This window comes from Lentinula edodes (assembly GCF_021015755.1).
Source record: "Lentinula edodes strain Le(Bin) 0899 ss11 chromosome Unknown C8R40scaffold_20, whole genome shotgun sequence".
NCBI lineage: Eukaryota > Fungi > Basidiomycota > Agaricomycetes > Agaricales > Omphalotaceae > Lentinula > Lentinula edodes.
The window spans coordinates 634,694-652,753 of NW_025764326.1; the positions used below are offsets into that span (position 1 = coordinate 634,694).

An 18,060-nucleotide genomic window follows, 5' to 3' on the forward strand; every position below is an offset into this window, starting at 1 on the left:
ATTGGAGCAGTATAAAAGGAAAAGGTAGATGCCGTAATACTACCTAACCGCCTGAACCCCGACACCAATTCAACTTTCCTATCCTATCCAAGTACGAGACCACACAAAGTGATAAATAAAGACATGGATATGGATATCAGTACTTTTGGGAGATCTAACTGTATTTCTTTCATGTCATAATCAAGCTTCGTTCGCGGCGAGCACCGTCACTTCTCATCCTTCTTTCCACCTCAGCATCGGCGGAAGCCCATAGACTGCCCTTGCCTATCACACTTTGATTTTCCCATTGCGAAATAGCTGAGCCCGAGGCCCGTTCGATTACAATTTTCGCATCTAACATACTCTTTGCGACATCCCATTCATCGAAGAACGCTTCTGAGCGATCTGTGATCAGTACGAGGATCGTACGAAGATTCCCATTGTACTCTTGGAGACTTTTAAAAAAGAGCGAGGCTGAGTGACGCGTCGCAAGTAAGGTGGATGGTATTCTCAATGCCAAGTGGGACAGGATTGGTAGCTGTTTATGCATTTGCAAAAGAGACAGCAGGACCTGCAGCGAGGATATCTGAACATGTAGATGAGTGGTATCTTGGCTGAGCAGGGAAAATGGTATTGAGTCGCGACAAGACAGTCCAAGTAGATGCCGTTCTCTGATTTGCGTCTGAGGAGGTACTTCGACAATAATGGTAGTAGTCAGCTTTAGCCTGATGGAGGCATAGCTAGTCAAGGAGAACCCGCACGCCAGACTCTGCACGTTCGAGCAGCACGTAATGATTTTTTCGATAAATTGGAGGGGACCAAGTGCGAAGATAGCAAGATGCTTCACATTCTGAGAAAGTGGGGTAGTATGTATCAGTGGAGAGTTGGGCGTGTAGGAAGATGTCAGGGCATGCAAGAAACTTTTGACATCACTAGCAGTTCGAAGGACGACAGTGCTGTAGAGAATGGGCAGAGTCCACCTTCTGAACGTTGAAGACACAAAAGTCAGGGCGAGTGATGTTTTGCTACAAGAGAATGCAGCAAACTCAAGGATCTCTCTGTGATTATATGATGTGAATCGATTGCTCGAAGTATAATTCATAAATGGAAGACCGACCTGATAAGTTCTACAGGAAGGTCAGCAACTTGAAACGGGATAATAGTGTTGTTCTTTGAATCTTTCACCTGTAGTAGAAATCCTTGGCTTATGTACATACAGAGAACATAGCGAAAAGACGTACCATTTCTGTACAAAGACTTGGAACAGGAGTGGAGCCTAAGGCGTGAAACGTGAAAAGTTAAGTATAATATGTCGCTCCACACACGACTCCACACGTAAGCGAGCTATTATCATAGAGAATCAAATCTAAGCTTCGTCAATGCCTGCTCGAAACATGTGGCCGAGCGGCAGCAGAGAGATACATTCTTCGAGTAACTGTTGGCCAGCAGACTAGTCGAAAGTTTAACCAGCTCCAGAAGTCGAGCAATTTCAAATGTCCCAAAAAGGAAGTCGGTGGAATGAAATTGATGATCGCATGGCGGTCTGTGCCTAAATCGGGGTGGTTCCTTCATCTGCTTTGTGCAATTTAGCACTTTCTTGACTTACCCAAGAAAACCCTCTGGACCTTTCAGCAGCTGCCCGCTTGAGCTCAAAGGGTGTGTTCACTGGCTGTCCATTCTTGAATTAATTATCCCTTTATCCATTGAGTAGCACACAATGCATGCTGAACAACAAATTCTATCTCGAGGTTGCAATCAGTGATACTCAAGCAAAGGAGGGCAAGATAGGCAGAGAAGGAGGAACAACCTCTTATCACTTTCTTATCGATCCTTATTGTTTACTTATTTTTTTTTGATTATGATATGCTAGAATATGCTTCGGTGAGCCTGTGTACACCGTTGGAATCACGGCCCTTACTGCTTATCTCAAGGCGCAAGCTTACGAATCTGATATACTTGCACTCGGGCAGGAGCCTTGCAGTACATACTTACAAAGGTGGAAAGGTCAGGGCTCATATCACATTTGAGTCAAAATAGGCCCGTACACTTGCACAGTTTTAATAACTGACTGACCCTTGAAGAAAGATTTGCAACGGAGTGGCAATAATCACCGACTAACAACCATGTATGGGTAGCATTGTCAAACAAGCTTGGCTCTCAGTTTTACCGGGAAAAAATCATCACAAAAAATCATTACAGATATGTCCATTCACGTAAGTGTTGCGATAAACAAGAATCTCTTGGCCGGTTTTGAAAGGCGATTCTATTGGTGAAGAGGTACACAAGAAACTGTCCAAGTCAACGGCAGGTCAACGGCCCTATGGAGTGTATACTCTTCGCGGTCCTCCAATGTCGGTTGGCCAGTTTCTCTATATATAATCACGAATTGAAAGGAGTTGAGTCAGCCTTCTTTCGCATCCGTGGCTCCTTGATGCCTCTTTCAGGTCTGACCGAAAATCAGACCGAAGTGGCAGACGGAGGTGCAGACAGTCCTTCAATCACCAATACCACATACCCTACAAACCTCGACTGAAAATGGGTACTCATAATTATGATAGGATTGCGAGTCGCTGCCGAATCTCAAACGTCGCTCCAACTTTCGAGTGACCAAAGGTAGAGCGGTTGAACAGCGAACAATACCCTGAAAGCTACTCTTTATCTCGCGTTTAGTGCCAAGTTCATGTTCTTGACGAAAATTTGACCCCAGGACCATTTTGCGGTTAAAATTTGAGCACTTGAGGTCCGCCGCGGCCGTTAAAGCACGCTCAATTGGATCGCCAGATCTAAAAAATTCACTGGATCCTCAATATTTGACAAGGGTGTGGCATGTCCATCCTCATTGGCAGCATTAGACCGGGTATACTGTAACAGGACCACGGAGGTCCGATAGGGCAGATGGATATTTCTGCCTGTGTTTGTTTTTCTTTATTGCTGGAAAGAACCGGTTCCCTGGACGTCCGCTTGTTTCGAGAAGGCGGAAGTGTCTTCTCCACGGTGATTGCAGTGAGAAGATCAGAACTGTTCCTTTCCGACTAGACATCGGTATGAAATGGACCAGACAGCGAAATTACCCAGAGCCTCCGCGATTGACTGGCTATTGTACTGACAAGGGCTTGGCTACTTACACGCCTGTGTACTTCATATCGTCTGTCTACAGACGAAGCCATGCGGCGTGGAAAAGGTTATTCGTGGTGCTTCCTGTTCATCAAAAGAATCCGCATCCCTCGAACCTTACGACTTCTCAATGCCCGACGAGCTGAACATTCTCAAGCTTTCTCCATACACGATACAGGAGACCACCCTTGATCTTCTGGCGATAGATTGTCGTATGTTCAATCAAGCACATTATACTATGATTGACCTTCGAAAATTGTGATATAGCTAACTGAGTGACACCAGCTATATTGGAATACTTTCCACTTCTTGAAGTGTGAAATATTTCTTAAGGTTGTCTCCTCGCAAATCTTCGACCTTCGATGTCGTTCAAAAAGCAGAGGATTGAAAGAAGATCAATCGCGTACCTCCTGGTCAAGATGGGAGAACAAAACTTCACGAAAACTGTCAAGACATGCCCGCATCTCGGTGGGATTATAGGTGTGTGGTCCTGATTTGTACTGCTGTACAAGAGTTTTGAGTCGTTCCAAGCCTATGAAAACTTGGCTCGGTTACATGTCTCTGAAATGGAAGGTCAGACACACCATCATGGATACCCTTGTGAGATTCCAAGTGGAGTCCTTCTGATTCGGAGAACTGCTTCATTCGTTTCCCTAGTATGGGGAATATGTATGCTTCTTCAATGGTATGGTGCATAGTGAGGTCTAGAATGCATTGAAGCTATGAGGCGTTATCATAACGTCGATCTGCCCTTCACACACGATAGTCAAAGCGTTTGGCATTCTCGAGGTATGTCCCCAGCGACCACCCTCGTTTATTGAAGGAGCCGTCGGACAGCTATGCATCGTCCAGACTCGGAATCAGTATAGAACCAAGTCAAGTAGCAAAGGTGGTCCCACTTCATATAATGCATTAACTGGCATGGACGGCGTTTTGGATAAGAAACAGAAAGACTGTTGGGAAATTTCAAGGGAACTTGCATTCTTCCTTGAACCCTTCGTGAAAGATCTTCATCGTCACATTGAGCTTGATCATTCAGTCAATAAATGGTCGGACGTGAAGAAATTAATGTGCCCACTTTATTCCACTTACGCTCGTCCGCCATAGTTTGAGATCGTGAACAGGATGCAGAGAACGGAGAAGACAAGTAACGTCGACGATTGCGTGTAGTGGATCTAAGATAATTCATAAATTATGGCGCTAATTTCGAGCCGAGGCGCTAAGCCAGTCGCTCCAGGTTCAACGCGCCCATGTACAATGTCCGTCCTAAGCCCCGCAGCCTCCTCGTCATCTTCTGCAGATCCGTTTCAACTGGAGCGACTTGCGGAAGAGCTTGCTACCAGGGAGCTGTCCCATCCTGCTCAGTCATATCCACAAGACGGTTCCAGTCACGACCTGCCAATATACACTCCTCTCTCACATGAGAACCCATTCCTTTCTGCGGAAAAATTCGATGTCGAGGCATTTCTTCTCTCTAGGTCACATACCTCCTTGCAGGATCTTCGCGCGGAACTCAGGGATTATCTGGCGACATTGAAGGAAGAACTCGTGAAACTCATCAACGACGACTATGAGGCCTTTATCAGTCTTAGCACTGATCTCAAAGGGGAGGGGGAGAGATTAACCGGACTGAAGCAACCATTGGGCGCGCTCAAGTCAGAGATATCGGTAAGTTGCAGTATCAATTATAGCGGCATAATGATATAATCCGATACTCAACACACATAGCTTTCCAAAACCGAACTACGCGCTATCCAAGATGAAATTATGCTCAAGCTGGAACAAAGGACTGTTATAAGAGAGGAGAAGGTGATGTACATATACATCGTAGTCTGGCAGGAAATTAAATAACTGTCGACACGTAGGCCCTTCTACATCTGTTACTCAAGATATCAGAATCAGTGACACGTCTGGAATCGTTACTCTCCATCACCAATCCTAGCCAAGATGAGGAGCCAGTCGAATATGAGCAGTTCAAGGTTTCTGCTACGTCAAATACAACAGAGAACACCAATGAAAGGTACAAAGTCTCATAATTCGCGAAAAATAAATCTTGAACGAATACCCCAGGTCACCGGCCAACAAAGCAAAACATCTAAATCGTGCTGCGGCGGAGTACACACAGCTCTTATATCATGCCTCAAAGGCTCGCAGTGAGAATTGTGCATTTGTCGACGAGATTCAATGGGTTTGTGAGACCTTTTCTTCGCGCGCGTTAATTTTTAGCTGAAAGAACTTTATAGAAAATTGACCGAATACAGTCGTCACTGTCATCAGACCTTGACGCTCTATTCGCTTCAACGCTTTCCGCAATCGCAGGAGATGCAAAATTATCGGAGTTGGAGAAGAACAAAATATTGCCGGACTTGACAGAGTGTATCAGGACGTACGATGTTCTTGGTTTGTGGCGGGATGCAGAAGAGATACTTCGATCAGAGGTAATGCGTCCGTTCATAAAAAAGGTATGTAATCGGAACTATGTTATGGGCGGAGTCTGATTTGGATACCATAGACTGTTTTCACCGGTGCATTATCAGCTCCCCACTCTCCCTTACTACCCCACACCCCGTTTCGTTCATCGATGGGATCGGGTTTTTCAAACTCTTCCTCTTCGATGCCCCCGAGAACACCTTTTACACCATTCACTGCATTTTCCACCCAACAAAGCGCCTTTCCATCACTTGGGAAGACAAAATCACCATATTCCCATCTTTTGGACGATAGTGATGACCCCCTGGCAAAGTTGTACACCCAGATCCTTCGTTTTGTGGAACGAGACTTCAGCAGTATCATGGATATTGCTGAAAAAGTTTCTGTCAAATCGCGCTCTTCTACTGATCCTTTCCAAATCGACACCGCGGAGAACGGAAGGAAGAGAGATGGTTTGGGATTTGACATTGTGGCAAATGTGATATGGAATGAGCTTGGAAAAGCCATTATGGATGATCTTGGTGGTTTTGTATTTGCTTCTGGTAGACCAGATGAATTTCGGAAGGTAAGTTAAATGCCACTGTCCCAATTCACTGTATTTATCTATCATATTGGCAAGAATTACGAGATCACACAAGCGTTCATTCGTTCTTTGGAATTTATGGCCCCCTCCGCACAGTCAGTACAGAGCATGAGGGCACATCCTGTTTATTCCATGTTCGAGAAACGTTGGCAATTACCCGTCTATTTCCAAATGCGGTGGAAGGAGATTGTCAGCAAGGTTGAAGACGCTCTTGCACTCCCTGTCGAGCCTTCTGGAAAACCTCCTGGTGGGTATAATCATTCTGCTCATAACAACCATTCTCATTCGTTACTTATGTAGGGACCGCCGACTCCCTTATTACTCCTCAGGCAACGTCTGTCTGGGTTGCTCTCACCGCCTGTTGGAGCGCTGAAATATATATTCCGGAATTGAGTCATAGGTTTTGGAGGCTGACTCTCCAGGTAGCGTGATCTGGAATATCCGTCTCGCATGAAACTGATCCACGCATAAGCTTCTGAGCCGATACCGGGTCTGGCTGAATGATGTCGTTCAAGACACTAATTACGGTTCTCTGAATAGCGTCAATACTATCAACACAGGAAAGGTCAATAAATTCATACTCTTAATACTTTATGGGCTCATGTCAATCTCTACTCAGGTTTCCGAAGCAAATACCAGGTCCCCTACCCCAGGGCTTTCCGAAAGACCGTCATTGGAAGCCTTTTCCGCCGACGAATCCCTGCTCCTCAGATATGTCAGCTTAATCGCAGACATCAAGACTTTGCAATTCAGTACAATGAATCTCTGGCAGGAAGAAATATGCATAATGCTTCCCGAACCGGATGAGCTAGATGGGGACGGCAAATCGCTGGGTGAATATCAGTCCTCATGGAGATTGTTATTACATTACTGAATTTCTAGTACAGATGCATTGGAAAATGCTGTTGACGCCTTATCTGCGTTAATAAGACCTATGTCTAGCACTGTTATTGCAGTGTTGACGGAGAGATGTATTGTCCCTCTGAATGCGGTTAAAAAGATTCGTACAGACCTTAGAGCCAAGGCAAACAAGCAATTACCGACGGAACCACATCCCTGGATAACATCTGTCTTGCGACCTCTAAAAGTATTTTTTGGTCTGAGTGGAAAAGATGGAATTGGCGCTGTTCTCAAGACCGAGTATCTTGACCCTTGGTCTAAGCAAATATTTGAGAACGTCTGTGAGAAGTGAGTGAAAATCTTAGTGTTCCTCCCTGTCTGATTGAACAAAACACCAAGGTATATTTCACATGTTTCAACTTTGAAGAAAGCAGAGGAGTCTTTACGCCGCCTCAAAAGAGGACCAAAAAACACGACGTTTTCACTGTTCGGTAGTGCCAATCCAAGAGACGTCGAGGGCAGAGATGAAGAACGCATTCGGGTACGGCTAATACTGGATGTGGAAGCATTGAGAAAAGACGCTGAAACGCTGGGGATCATCCCAGGGGATAGTGAAGCCTTCGTAGTATTGAGTAATCTGGTGCAAAGCAATGACCGTGAGTCTAAGTCTAACTCTGATTTTCATTTCTTCTTTTTAAATGAGGGTTCCTTCGTAGCTCCAGAAACTTCGTAATAGGCTTTGATAGCATTGCCTCTATGTGATGAAATGTCAATATACCCGCTGAAATTGTTATACCTTCGCGCGATTCCTATTTTTTACGACAATCCATCCAGAGATCATCGTTTACATACTTTTAGGTCATAACTACTACTACTAAGGTCACATATAATACTAAGAACTAGAACATCGATTATGATAAATAGAGCCTGTCCGAGACACGACAATTCTCTGGTCGAGGGAAACACCACCCGTATCAGGCTGACCCTTAGACCGCTTCAATAAAGGCTTGCGACAAATGGAACAGTCGGTGATTCTAGAAGGGGTCCAACCGCGTACACGCTCCCGCGTTGCATCTTCCAACGTCTCGAATAGGTCTCTATCTAGGAGATGTTTGGTGATTATAAGCATATCGCCATCTGAACGGTAGGACTCCAGCATTCCGGTGAGGATACTGCGAAACTCAGTGTATTGTGTACCGGTTGTTACCTGTGAATGCGTAGCAGCATTCACAAGTCGATTGAAGAGTCGCGGGAAAGATACTGCGCGGGTGGTTGTAACCGATACAAGAGCGCTAAAGGTTTCTTGAACTAGAGATCGGAGAGTGGAAAGTGCCCTCCACTCGGACTGTACAATCGCACTGGTAAAGGAAGTATGTATATCCGCAGCTAACGCTTCAGGGGAGGAGGAGCCTGTTATCGTTTGTACGCAGTTGATTTGACTGTGAAGAAGTTTGAACCAGATATCTTCGAGGGGTATGTCCATTGCTGAAGGATCTTGGGATTGCTCGATACACATAGAGATTCCAGTTCGCCCAATCGATTCCAAGCTTCGTAAAGTGGAACCAACATCAGCAATGGACACTTGATCTGGAGCAGCCTGGAAGATATTGATGAGCTCTAGTGAAAGGCTTTGGTCAAATGCATCAGCTTTCGCAAGCGCTTCCAGAGGCTTCCCCTGTCGGTTTAACGCCCAGATTGCTGCGTCGAAAACCTTATTAGTCTCACAAGTTGTAATGGCATGATCCCAATCTAGTATGTCAGGTGGTAGATATTGCATGATGGGAATGACGTTTTCTGGGTGGAACCGACACTGCAACGTTATGTATAGCTGACGAAGCGGCAGCGAAAGGTTGCGGGAGGGATGGTGAGCGTGAGCGTATTCCTCCTCTTCAGGTGGCCCCAGAAGGCAATGGAGATACATGAATCGATCTTCATCACTACTCTCTGCCAAAGAATCTATTGCTTGATCGTGCAGGGATGGAATGTGTTTGTCGATCAACAGTGCGGTGTTGGATGGACTTTTCCGTATCAACGAAGGTAGAGCATCTTGTATTATGACAACCAGCTCTTGGGGAAGGGTGTTGGAAGACGAACGAGTAGATGAATGAAGGACTTCGTCCAGATCTTGGAACATCTCGAAAGAAGGGAGTGTAGGATCCTGTAAAAACGTCAGAAGCAAAGGCCCCCATTGCTTGTCTTGCCGGTGCCACCCTCGCAGAATTCTGAAAAACCCAGCCTTCCTAAAAAGCTCCGTCATGTGTGGAACATTATGTGGGTTGTAAGCCGAAAGTAGGTATTCTGCTGCCAATTGGCGATCTTCCCTTGTATCGGGATCAGGATCCTCCGCGAGAGAGACAAGGATTTTATGGAGAGTCGAAAACGGGATAGCCTCTTGGAGAAATTGCGGGTATTTAGGTATGTTTCGGGCGATAAAGATATGTACGAAGGTTTTGTCGGTCTGAGTTAGGCTACCGGTGGCTACTATGTCCATCAAGATGCGGACAACAACCAAACGATCTACTGCTGGTGATTTTTCGTTCAGATATGCATCCTCAAAAGCGATATCCAGTGAATGCAAGAATGATTCGGCATCATATCGTAGTAATTGTTGGACATAAGGATAAGTGGGCTCCAAACCACCTTCCTCGTCGGCTGTGAGAACCAACTTCCCTCCACCGCCTTCAGGCCAAACACTCGATCGACCAAAGAATAGGAAGGTGTAAACATCCCTTTTGGCTTGTAGTGCTTCTTCCTCCCCGAGAGGCTGTTCACTAGGATAAGTAAGACCCGATAATATGTTTGCGAGATAGGGGTATATCTTGTAGGCATTCAGGATAACCGGCTCCATATCTGACATCGACGACTCTGTGTATTCTGCGATGTGCCGTCGGTATTGATTCACCTTTCGAATCAAGCCTAGAAGTTCTACCACAGGGGCAACATAGTCCCGCAATGCGCGGGTATAAACATAAATAAGAGCATCGTACAGATGGTGAGCTTGACATATTTGTACAGCCTGATTGCTATCCAAACATTCTGCATCTATGTGCCAGATGATACGCTCGACCAGATCAGGCCGGGAATTATTGTCATGCATTGCCACTAGTCGCTGTGTGATACGCGGAGGAACAAAATGGATCTCGTTATTCAGGATGAACGTCTCCAATTGGGTGAGGAATATTTGTGAGATGGAATGATCGTCGTAGAGTTGGAACAAGTCTTCGAAAAGGAAATCGAAGTCGTCCAGAGCAATGCAAGCACGAGCGCATGTGGAAACGAGACCCTCAAACAACGATGTTCGGTCAACTCCACGTCCGTCAGGACCGTCGTGCGTTCCGTCCGTCATTCGGTCTTCAGAAAAGGCATAGTTGGCAGAGGCAGTCATCAGCTCGCAAATCTTCTTCCCGATGACTTCTTTACGAAGTCGAGGATCGTCAGGGAGACCGTTAGTATTTCCTGGAGCTTCCCCAGTATAATAGGACCGAGTGAGGTCTATCGCACTGAGAAAGTCGCCTTGTTGTACAAAACTTAATATTTTGTCTGCCCACGTTAGGAGTGTGCCTACTCGAACTTGTTCTCGCCCCTGTTGCCAATCATCAGGAAAAATAGAGACTGAGATGGAAAACACGTACTAGGATGAAGATTTTGCCCTTATACACCCGTATACTGTGTGCAACATCACCAACGGACTCAGAGTACGAAGTAGCACCTGATACAGTGAGCCGCAGCGACGGCGACATTAATGATAGTCCATCGAACGATATTTGCTCAATGACCTTGGTCCGACTAAGGTCGTACACTTGCAACGCCGAGGCAGAAACTACGATTGCTTGCTAATTCATGCTTCGTCGTGAGTACATACTTCTACGATGGACAACATGAAGCGAACGAACCCACATTGACATTTAGCCACTGAATAGCTAGAATATCTTCATCTGCTGTCCATTTCCCGGCATTGAGGTAGGTAATGCTTCCGACTTCATGTTCGATCGACTTGCCTGTCTTTGGATTACGGACAAGCTGTCTGGAACGCGACTCGAATACACGGAGAATGTGCATCACGCGGCCCCATGAACATGCGAGTAGTGGTGTAGTGGGCTCTTCCGTAACTGGTGGTAATCCCCCGTCCTTATTGGTATTGGGTAATATACTCGGGAACCAGCAAAGAGTACCTCTTGACCTAACTCTGGTTTGTGACTTTGTATCGTCGCGAGCAAATTTGAACCATGTCTTTGGCGTCGGCTTCAAACCGACGACTACGAGTTTGTGGGGAGTCAATAGAGCAACAGCTTGGTATGTATCGGTAGGATGAGATGTTGTACCCAGTGGAAGAGGCATCATAGCCAGAATAGTATAACGCGAGCGTTTTCTCCCTCCCACTGGGGTACTTGGAGATTCTGGTTGGGGAGATGATGGGTCGGGAGCCAGCGGTCCGTCGAGGGGATATTTGCCTAGGATACGAAGGATGTCAGGCGCTTCGACAAAGAGTACTTTGCCTAGACTATGGTAGAAGGCGAGTCCATGGTCATCCGCAGAAACAAGAGCGGTATGCCTTCCAGCCACGAAGCCGATGCTGATAATCCTTGACCCTTGTATGTGCCCTTCCTTACGTCCAGAAGCCACGACTGAGAGTGTTGTGGGTGCGACGATGCGAGCAGGAGTCTGCGGAACTTTCAAGTCGAATAATTGAATATATCCAGAGGAATGACCCGATGCGACGTATGTATGATCATGAGATAGCGCTAATGCAGTGACGGCGCCAACGGGTTGCCCTTATCAAGGTGTCAGGGAAAGTGCGAGGGAGTAAAGAAGAAAAGAGGAGCCACAGACCTGCGTGAGGATTATAACAGATACACTTCAACGTCTGCCTGAAGTCATAAACACATATCTTTCCGTCGTCCGTCCCAACACATATCAACCCATTCGCCGAAAGAACAGTGGGAGTGCCCAGCGCAGTCCCGAGCACAGAGGATGCTTTGGACGAATAGGCAGAGTATATATAGTTACTAATGTTCCGGAGTTCTGTCCATTTGAAGACATCACGGTCGGAGACTTTGGGCAGACCGTTCGGAGCAGCAGAGTCAGAGAAGCCAGCGGATGAGGGTGAGTGGAAGTTTGAGACGGAGGACATGCGTGACATCGAGGAGAAATGTGAAGGAGCAGGGGAAGCAGCATGTAATGCATTTGTTCCAAGGCTACTGTTGGATGGTACACGGGAAGATTGAGGTGTATATGACCGTAGTCGAGACACTGTTGGATGGAGAAAAGGCTTCGCAAGCTTCGAAGGTGTATCTGCGGGAGGTGGAGATGTTAATCTTGGAGGGGTCGTGATTGGTGTAGAATGTGTTTGGTCAGACAGAACTTCCTAATATCAATTATTATAAGTATCTAACCGAAAATCAGTTAGAAAAGCATACTAGAGGGTCATGTTCTTCATCTTCTGATGGTACCTCCTCTGTAGGATCCTCTGCCATGAGGGATTTTTCTACTTCATGAACTTCGGCGTCAGAGTCGTCTTCCAAGACGTTCCGGAGCTGGTCTCGGTAGCTCGTTGAAAGATCCGCATCATTTCCAGTGTAAAGAAAGCCCCCGTCATCGTCAGATTCGTCTTCCAAATGGCCATTCGAGTCTTGCACGTCGTCGGCGAAGAGCTCCTCCATACGCGTAGAATAGTCTCCGCCGTGGTCATTGTCGTCTTCGCTGCCGGAGAGGTTCAGGGAGTCTTCTCGTGGCAAGCTTCCAGCTCCATTCGGGTATTGGAATTCGGAAGACATGGGTGGCGAAACGAACAGCTGCCTGAGCCCGAGCTCGAAGTAATGTGAAGGAATCAAAAACTCAAGGTGGTTTGTTTAGTTACTAAAATGAAATATGTCATCATATAATGAATTCATTGAGCATTCCATATTCAACAATGTTCGTTAATTCGCCGAGATAGAAAAAATACAGGGCTAGATACATCGACGATACAATAACAATATACAGTATGTTTCAAAGCTGTAGTTCACTGTCATTATCTGGGAACACAATAAGTAGTGCTCAGCATTTGTCCGTATTATGAAGCTATTCGACGTTCTCTCCTTGCCCCAGGTCCAAATTTTTCCTGAAATCCGATCAACTCTTCCATAAGTGCCTCCATATCTTTCATCGAAGAGGTACCTGGAATGCCAGGCCGATTCGAGCCTCCTTCTGCATTGCGGTCCAAGGACGACACAGTAAGTACACTCCGATCAAATGACCCAGCACCAGACGCGCCATTTCCTCTGAATGCATTCGCTGCATTTTTCTTCAGCGCAATCTCCAAAGCTTCGTGACGTCTAGCTCGATCAGAAGCACTAGCCTGTTCTCTGCCAACCCATTCGACAAGAGCTCTAACCCTTTTGTTCATATCCGCTACACTTGTTCGTTTACTGGGCCATTTGACCTTCACTCCCCGTTCCGTAGTTCGCTCTATACTTTCACGTCCTGTGGCTCCGGCAACAACTTCGAGAGGTTTCGGTACATCGGTCGGAAGCATCTCCTCAAGATGAGAGAGGTAGTCTGGGAGATTCCAAGACGTGTATAGAGGTTGTTGCGAGACGACATACGCATGAGAATTGCGATATGCACGAGAGTCAACGGAGGTTTGGGTGTTGTTGCCTTGTGTTCGTCTAGAGTCGTGGGAACCAGAAGCATGACCTGTTCCTGTATTCGACTGGGATTGGGATGGACGTGCGTTTCCTTTAGCACCTTTCCTATGCGAATTTGTTGAACGCTTGTTTGCGGCAGGTTGGACAACAACACCTTCGGGCCTCACATGAGTATCTTCTGTGAACATTCAGAAGATTGTATTTCGCTTACCGTCGCCGTTATCCACGGGTACGTCATGGACTACCGCAGATTTGCGACCGCCCCGTTTGTTCCGACCACCGGATTTTGAAGCAGGAGGCGGTGGTGGTGGTGGTGGCAAGAACACGGGCGTTTCCTCGTTTCCATTGACAGTAGGTGGATGATCAGATGTAGTAGACATTGACCGGCGTTTCTTTGTGGTGGTCCTGAATGTGATTAATTTCAGCGCCAACTTATGAAAGGTTAGGTGTAATAACCAACATTTCATTTTCTGTTCGTTTTCGTTTCTTGTTGCGATTATTTGTTTCAGGGAGCTCTTCAGACTCCAAAGCAGTTGGCTGGTCGTTGACGTGAATGGTGGCTGGATCTGCTCCAGCTTCAATTGCCGTGGTCTCGAGAATTTGCTTCAGGTTTTCATCAAACGCGCTGTTCATGGTGTTTCGGCGCTTAGACGGTTGTGATTTGGTGGGTGGGTGAGGAGACCTAGAACGTGATAAGCGAGTATTCGCTCCCGCAGTGTGGTGCGAGTTTGCAGACGAATGTCGTGGTCGACGAGACAGTTTTCTGTTGATATGTGAAGTCAACATCGTTGTATAATTGTTGATGACAGGAAAACACACTTGAGGAGGTCTACATGCATATCAGGTCTGCACTGTTCGCAATAATAATCTCCGTCGTGAAGTTGGTCTTCGGACTCGAAGCCCATACACAATCCATGCTGCCAGACTTTACAGGTCTCGCATTGAACCATGAATTCACCAGCATCCGGGTCGTCTTCTCCTTTCACGAAATCACATAAATGGCCATGTTGTACACACAGATAAAACAAAAAAAACACACCAGTGTTTCCACAAACACAACGCGTAATGCCACCTTCCTCTTCTTCTTCCTGTCCTTCAGATGCTGCCATTTCTGGTGGTAGTAAAGGTGGCTTGGTTGTATCTGATGTTTCCTCTGGGGGCGGCAGTTTTTCCTTTGGTTTACGTTTAGACTTGGTAGATCCTTGGGTAGAAGAATTGGAACTCGTCGACACCGAATGAGCAGTGCCGTTTTTTCGATCTTCAGTCAGATCGTCCGTGTCTTCTTGCTTGGGACGCTTGTGGCGACCGTTACTTCCACTAGCAGTAGAAATTAAAGGGGGTCGCTGAGCAGGTTCTTTTAATCGAGGAGAGATGTCCGATTCCGGTGAGTGAGAATTAGAAAGAGAAGGTCCGGAGCGACGACCGGAACGTCGGGTCTCTCTTGGTGACAAAGGAGGGCCCATTACTTGTGCCATCGAAAATGTTTGGGTCAACGAAGCGCTCGGACCAACCAATTATCGGGATTCTCACAGCAGATTGCCGGAATAGGCAAATTCTGCCGCCAGCGGCTCACGTTTTCACAACTTGTGCTTAGACATTCATCTTCGAACCTCCAGTAAGTTGTACCTGATATATCGCTCTGCTTACATTCATCTCAAGTAACTTGTAGGATGTCAAATCTTCCACTGTACAGAGATCCTTGGGCAAAACTAGATGCTTGGAGGAAGTCACCCGTTTTCCAAAAGACAACTGTCCTTCGGAACCTGTTCCCTGGATTTGGAATCGCCGTAGTCGCGTTCACAGCGTATGTGATCGCGGACAATGTTTATCTGAGTGCCCACAAGAAAGTCGAGGAGAAACATCATTAGGCTAGAATGTGCGTATCTCATCAGACGTATGTCATCACAATGTTAACTTTCGGTGCTCAGACCATGAGCATATTTGACATTTCACTTGCTGCATTTCATATTGCCCTGCATACCTCAGAGAAGGATGGTTGAAAGGCCGTTTAGGCGTCATTCTCTGAGACTTCTACAACATGCTGTACTTTATTCATCACCGTGCAGAAAGCGTTTATACACCGGATTCTCAGTTTCTTCCACATACGTGTAATTGAGCTTTTTCAAGAATGCATCAAACTCGTCATTCTCTAATGGGGGAACCTGGATTCCAGCCAGAACCTTTCCGATGTCTAGTAGTAATGGAAATCAGCACGCTCAGCGCATTAGTGATATTGAGCTACGCACCTGCGCCGTGATTTCTGTAATGAAACAGAGATATGTTCCAGTCATATCGAAGACCGAGAAGGAAATTGCGCAAAGCGTTTGGTCGTTCGGGAAACTCTATCAAACGAATGGGGTCAATGTTGAAACTAACGAGTCCAGAATTAGGTCGACTGACCGAAGCGGAATATGCGCTCGTTTGGAACAGGCTGCGATCCACCTATCAGATATCGCCCATGACTCTTCGCAAGCTCATTATCGCTGATGTCGTAGCCTTTCATGCCTCCAGCTTCAAACTCGTTCAACAGCGACTTGATTTCCGCTGTGCGTTTTTTTGCGTCTACTTTGAAGGAGACAAGCACATGTGCTCTATCTGGTGCAGTGCTCTTGTTGTACCTGTAAATGAATTCGGTCACATCCCGAGGATGAATGACTGTATGGAGTGTAAGAAAGCTAGAACACATGTTATACGGCGTTGCAGACAAGTTACACTTGACAAGAATTTACCTGCCAGGTTTTTCGGGTATATCGACGCTGAAGAGAGCTTCTCGGCCCTCACCAAGCTCTGCACGTTCTGCAACGAATCGCAGACGATCAAAATTCATATTGGCTCCGCTGATCACCGCAACGAATCTCTTCTGAGCGCCGACCAGGTTGTTTTTGAGAATGTAGTGCTTCAAACCAGCTACAGCGAGAGCACCAGCAGGTTCGGTAATAGACCTAGTCTCTATAAAATATATTTCAGATACTTAACGGATGTGCAATGCAAGAAGAGACTAACCTTCAAAAATGTCTTTAATCGCGGCGCAGATCGCATCGTTGTCGGTTTTTACCACTCCATCGAGTAATTCTTTACAGATGCGAAATCCCTCACTGCCGACTATCCTAACGGCGGTTCCATCACTGAATGGACCAACCTCAGGCAAAGTTATTCGTTCCCCTTGAGCAAGACTTTTGTCCATCGCATCACCATCTACTGTCTCGACTCCAAATACTTTGGTGCGTGGATTTCCAATGCGTTTTACGTACGCAGAGATTCCGGCAACCAATCCTCCTCCGCCTACAGCGGCGAATATGCCCTCTAGGTTATCTGAATCAGGCAATTGTTTGAGGATTTCCATCCCAATAGTGCCCTGCCCTGCGATCACTAACGGATCATCGTAGGGCGGAACAAATACAAGCCCATGGACATCAGCAAGTCTAGCACATTCCGCCTTGGCTTCGTCAAAGTCGATACCATGTAGAATAACTTTGGCTCCTAGTCTTTCTACGTTTCGTACTTTGATGCTAGGCGTACCTCGGGGCATAACAATTGTACATGGTATGCTGAGTTTTGAGCCTGACAAGGCTACACCTTGAGCGTGATTCCCTACATAAAATGAAGTCAGAGAAATTGATCGTAAGATCAGCAATGAATGAGCATGGGTGAGGTCAAGATTACGCACACTAACCAGCGCTACATGTAATCACTCCCTTCCATCGTTCCTCATCGTTCAAACTGGCCATGAAATTGTACGCCCCCCTGATCTTGAAGCTGAAGACTTCCTGTAAGTCTTCCCGTTTTAACCAGATCTCATTGCCAAGTTTCGCGCTGAGATTCGTTGCCAAAACGAGAGGTGTTTCTTTCAATATTTCATACACTTTTGCGGTGAGGATGAGTCGTAGATAATCAGGTTTTTGGTTGTCTAGCAAATGATGCTTCGCAAGGCGCGAGTAAACCAGTGGTTTTGGTGCTTCGGAGGCATATTCTAATGTTGTCGCGGTAGGAGGCATTTATGTAGTACGGTGAAGAGAGTAAATTCGGATATGACTCATTTTCGCAATTGGACGCCCAGATGAATAGACGCGCTGACGATGTAGCGTGGGAACTTGAACTTACTCACTATTAGTATAGCGGTAGACTCACACACGTTGCAGTCATAAAATAAACTTATTTTCAGGAAATTTGCAAACTTGACGGTTAAGAGGACTAGGTATTTCAGGCATTCATAGGTGCAGTAAAATAAGAAAGGCAGGATGTGTTCCCCTGGCTTTTCAAAGCCAGCAGGCACGATAGGGCATGATAGTTAGTACTTCAACTTGAAGGCAGAAGGTAGTATGGAGAGTGACCGCCTGACGAAAATCGGACTACAGTCGGGCATTATTGATAATAATGATCAGACACAATCAGACCATGGTACCGGTTGACCACTTAGTTGTTCCTAGCCATATCGGTCATTACCCGCGTATGTATGTACCCAGAGTCCCCGTTGATGAGAGAAGAAGA

At 46.3% G+C, this 18,060-nt stretch overlaps 7 protein-coding genes across 7 annotated transcripts; 2 read left to right on the forward strand and 5 right to left on the reverse strand.

Moving 5' to 3' along the window:
- Positions 1 to 46: 46 nt before the first annotated feature.
- On the reverse strand, positions 47 to 1,504 carry C8R40DRAFT_303277 (uncharacterized protein). Its single transcript, XM_046234648.1, has 3 exons — positions 1,221 to 1,504; positions 1,097 to 1,164; positions 47 to 1,037 (listed from the first exon to the last, which is right to left on the reverse strand). The coding sequence occupies exons 1-3, from the start codon at positions 1,221 to 1,223 to the stop codon at positions 170 to 172; spliced, it is 939 nt and encodes a 312-aa protein (XP_046085861.1). The 5' UTR covers positions 1,224 to 1,504; the 3' UTR covers positions 47 to 169.
- A 1,874-nt stretch (positions 1,505 to 3,378) lies between these two features.
- Positions 3,379 to 3,930, reverse strand: C8R40DRAFT_1047127 (uncharacterized protein; the record flags this gene model as incomplete). Its single annotated transcript, XM_046224420.1, has 4 exons — positions 3,379 to 3,450; positions 3,501 to 3,625; positions 3,678 to 3,797; positions 3,855 to 3,930. Coding segments are annotated over 4 exons (393 nt in total), but the record flags the coding sequence as incomplete, so codon positions are not given.
- Positions 3,931 to 4,350: 420 nt separating this feature from the next.
- Positions 4,351 to 7,679, forward strand: C8R40DRAFT_1171361 (oligomeric golgi complex component, COG2-domain-containing protein; the record flags this gene model as incomplete). Its single annotated transcript, XM_046231693.1, has 13 exons — positions 4,351 to 4,761; positions 4,822 to 4,902; positions 4,959 to 5,113; positions 5,164 to 5,281; positions 5,337 to 5,555; positions 5,606 to 6,088; positions 6,143 to 6,353; positions 6,407 to 6,528; positions 6,579 to 6,671; positions 6,726 to 6,939; positions 6,994 to 7,294; positions 7,346 to 7,602; positions 7,663 to 7,679. 13 exons carry the CDS (start codon positions 4,351 to 4,353, stop codon positions 7,677 to 7,679), a joined length of 2,682 nt encoding a protein of 893 aa, XP_046085863.1.
- On the reverse strand, positions 7,663 to 12,838 carry C8R40DRAFT_304812 (Golgi CORVET complex core vacuolar protein 8-domain-containing protein). The gene is made up of 5 exons (XM_046234649.1): positions 12,364 to 12,838; positions 11,777 to 12,311; positions 10,844 to 11,718; positions 10,579 to 10,779; positions 7,663 to 10,529 (listed from the first exon to the last, which is right to left on the reverse strand). The coding sequence occupies exons 1-5, from the start codon at positions 12,718 to 12,720 to the stop codon at positions 7,839 to 7,841; spliced, it is 4,659 nt and encodes a 1,552-aa protein (XP_046085864.1). The 5' UTR covers positions 12,721 to 12,838; the 3' UTR covers positions 7,663 to 7,838.
- A 12-nt stretch (positions 12,839 to 12,850) lies between these two features.
- Positions 12,851 to 15,099, reverse strand: C8R40DRAFT_1237765 (uncharacterized protein). The gene is made up of 5 exons (XM_046233444.1): positions 14,612 to 15,099; positions 14,392 to 14,551; positions 14,033 to 14,335; positions 13,784 to 13,977; positions 12,851 to 13,726 (listed from the first exon to the last, which is right to left on the reverse strand). The coding sequence occupies exons 1-5, from the start codon at positions 15,045 to 15,047 to the stop codon at positions 12,999 to 13,001; spliced, it is 1,821 nt and encodes a 606-aa protein (XP_046085865.1). The 5' UTR covers positions 15,048 to 15,099; the 3' UTR covers positions 12,851 to 12,998.
- Positions 15,100 to 15,116: 17 nt separating this feature from the next.
- On the forward strand, positions 15,117 to 15,721 carry C8R40DRAFT_305697 (NADH dehydrogenase 1 beta subcomplex subunit 3). The gene is made up of 3 exons (XM_046234651.1): positions 15,117 to 15,187; positions 15,242 to 15,448; positions 15,501 to 15,721. The coding sequence occupies exon 2, from the start codon at positions 15,243 to 15,245 to the stop codon at positions 15,438 to 15,440; it is 198 nt and encodes a 65-aa protein (XP_046085866.1). The 5' UTR covers positions 15,117 to 15,187; position 15,242; the 3' UTR covers positions 15,441 to 15,448; positions 15,501 to 15,721.
- Positions 15,621 to 17,567, reverse strand: C8R40DRAFT_1046713 (tryptophan synthase beta subunit-like PLP-dependent enzyme; the record flags this gene model as incomplete). The annotated part of the gene is made up of 6 exons (XM_046224381.1): positions 15,621 to 15,763; positions 15,819 to 15,914; positions 15,973 to 16,247; positions 16,302 to 16,521; positions 16,576 to 17,163; positions 17,246 to 17,567. 6 exons carry the CDS (start codon positions 17,565 to 17,567, stop codon positions 15,621 to 15,623), a joined length of 1,644 nt encoding a protein of 547 aa, XP_046085867.1.
- Between the last annotated feature and the right edge of the window lie 493 nt (positions 17,568 to 18,060).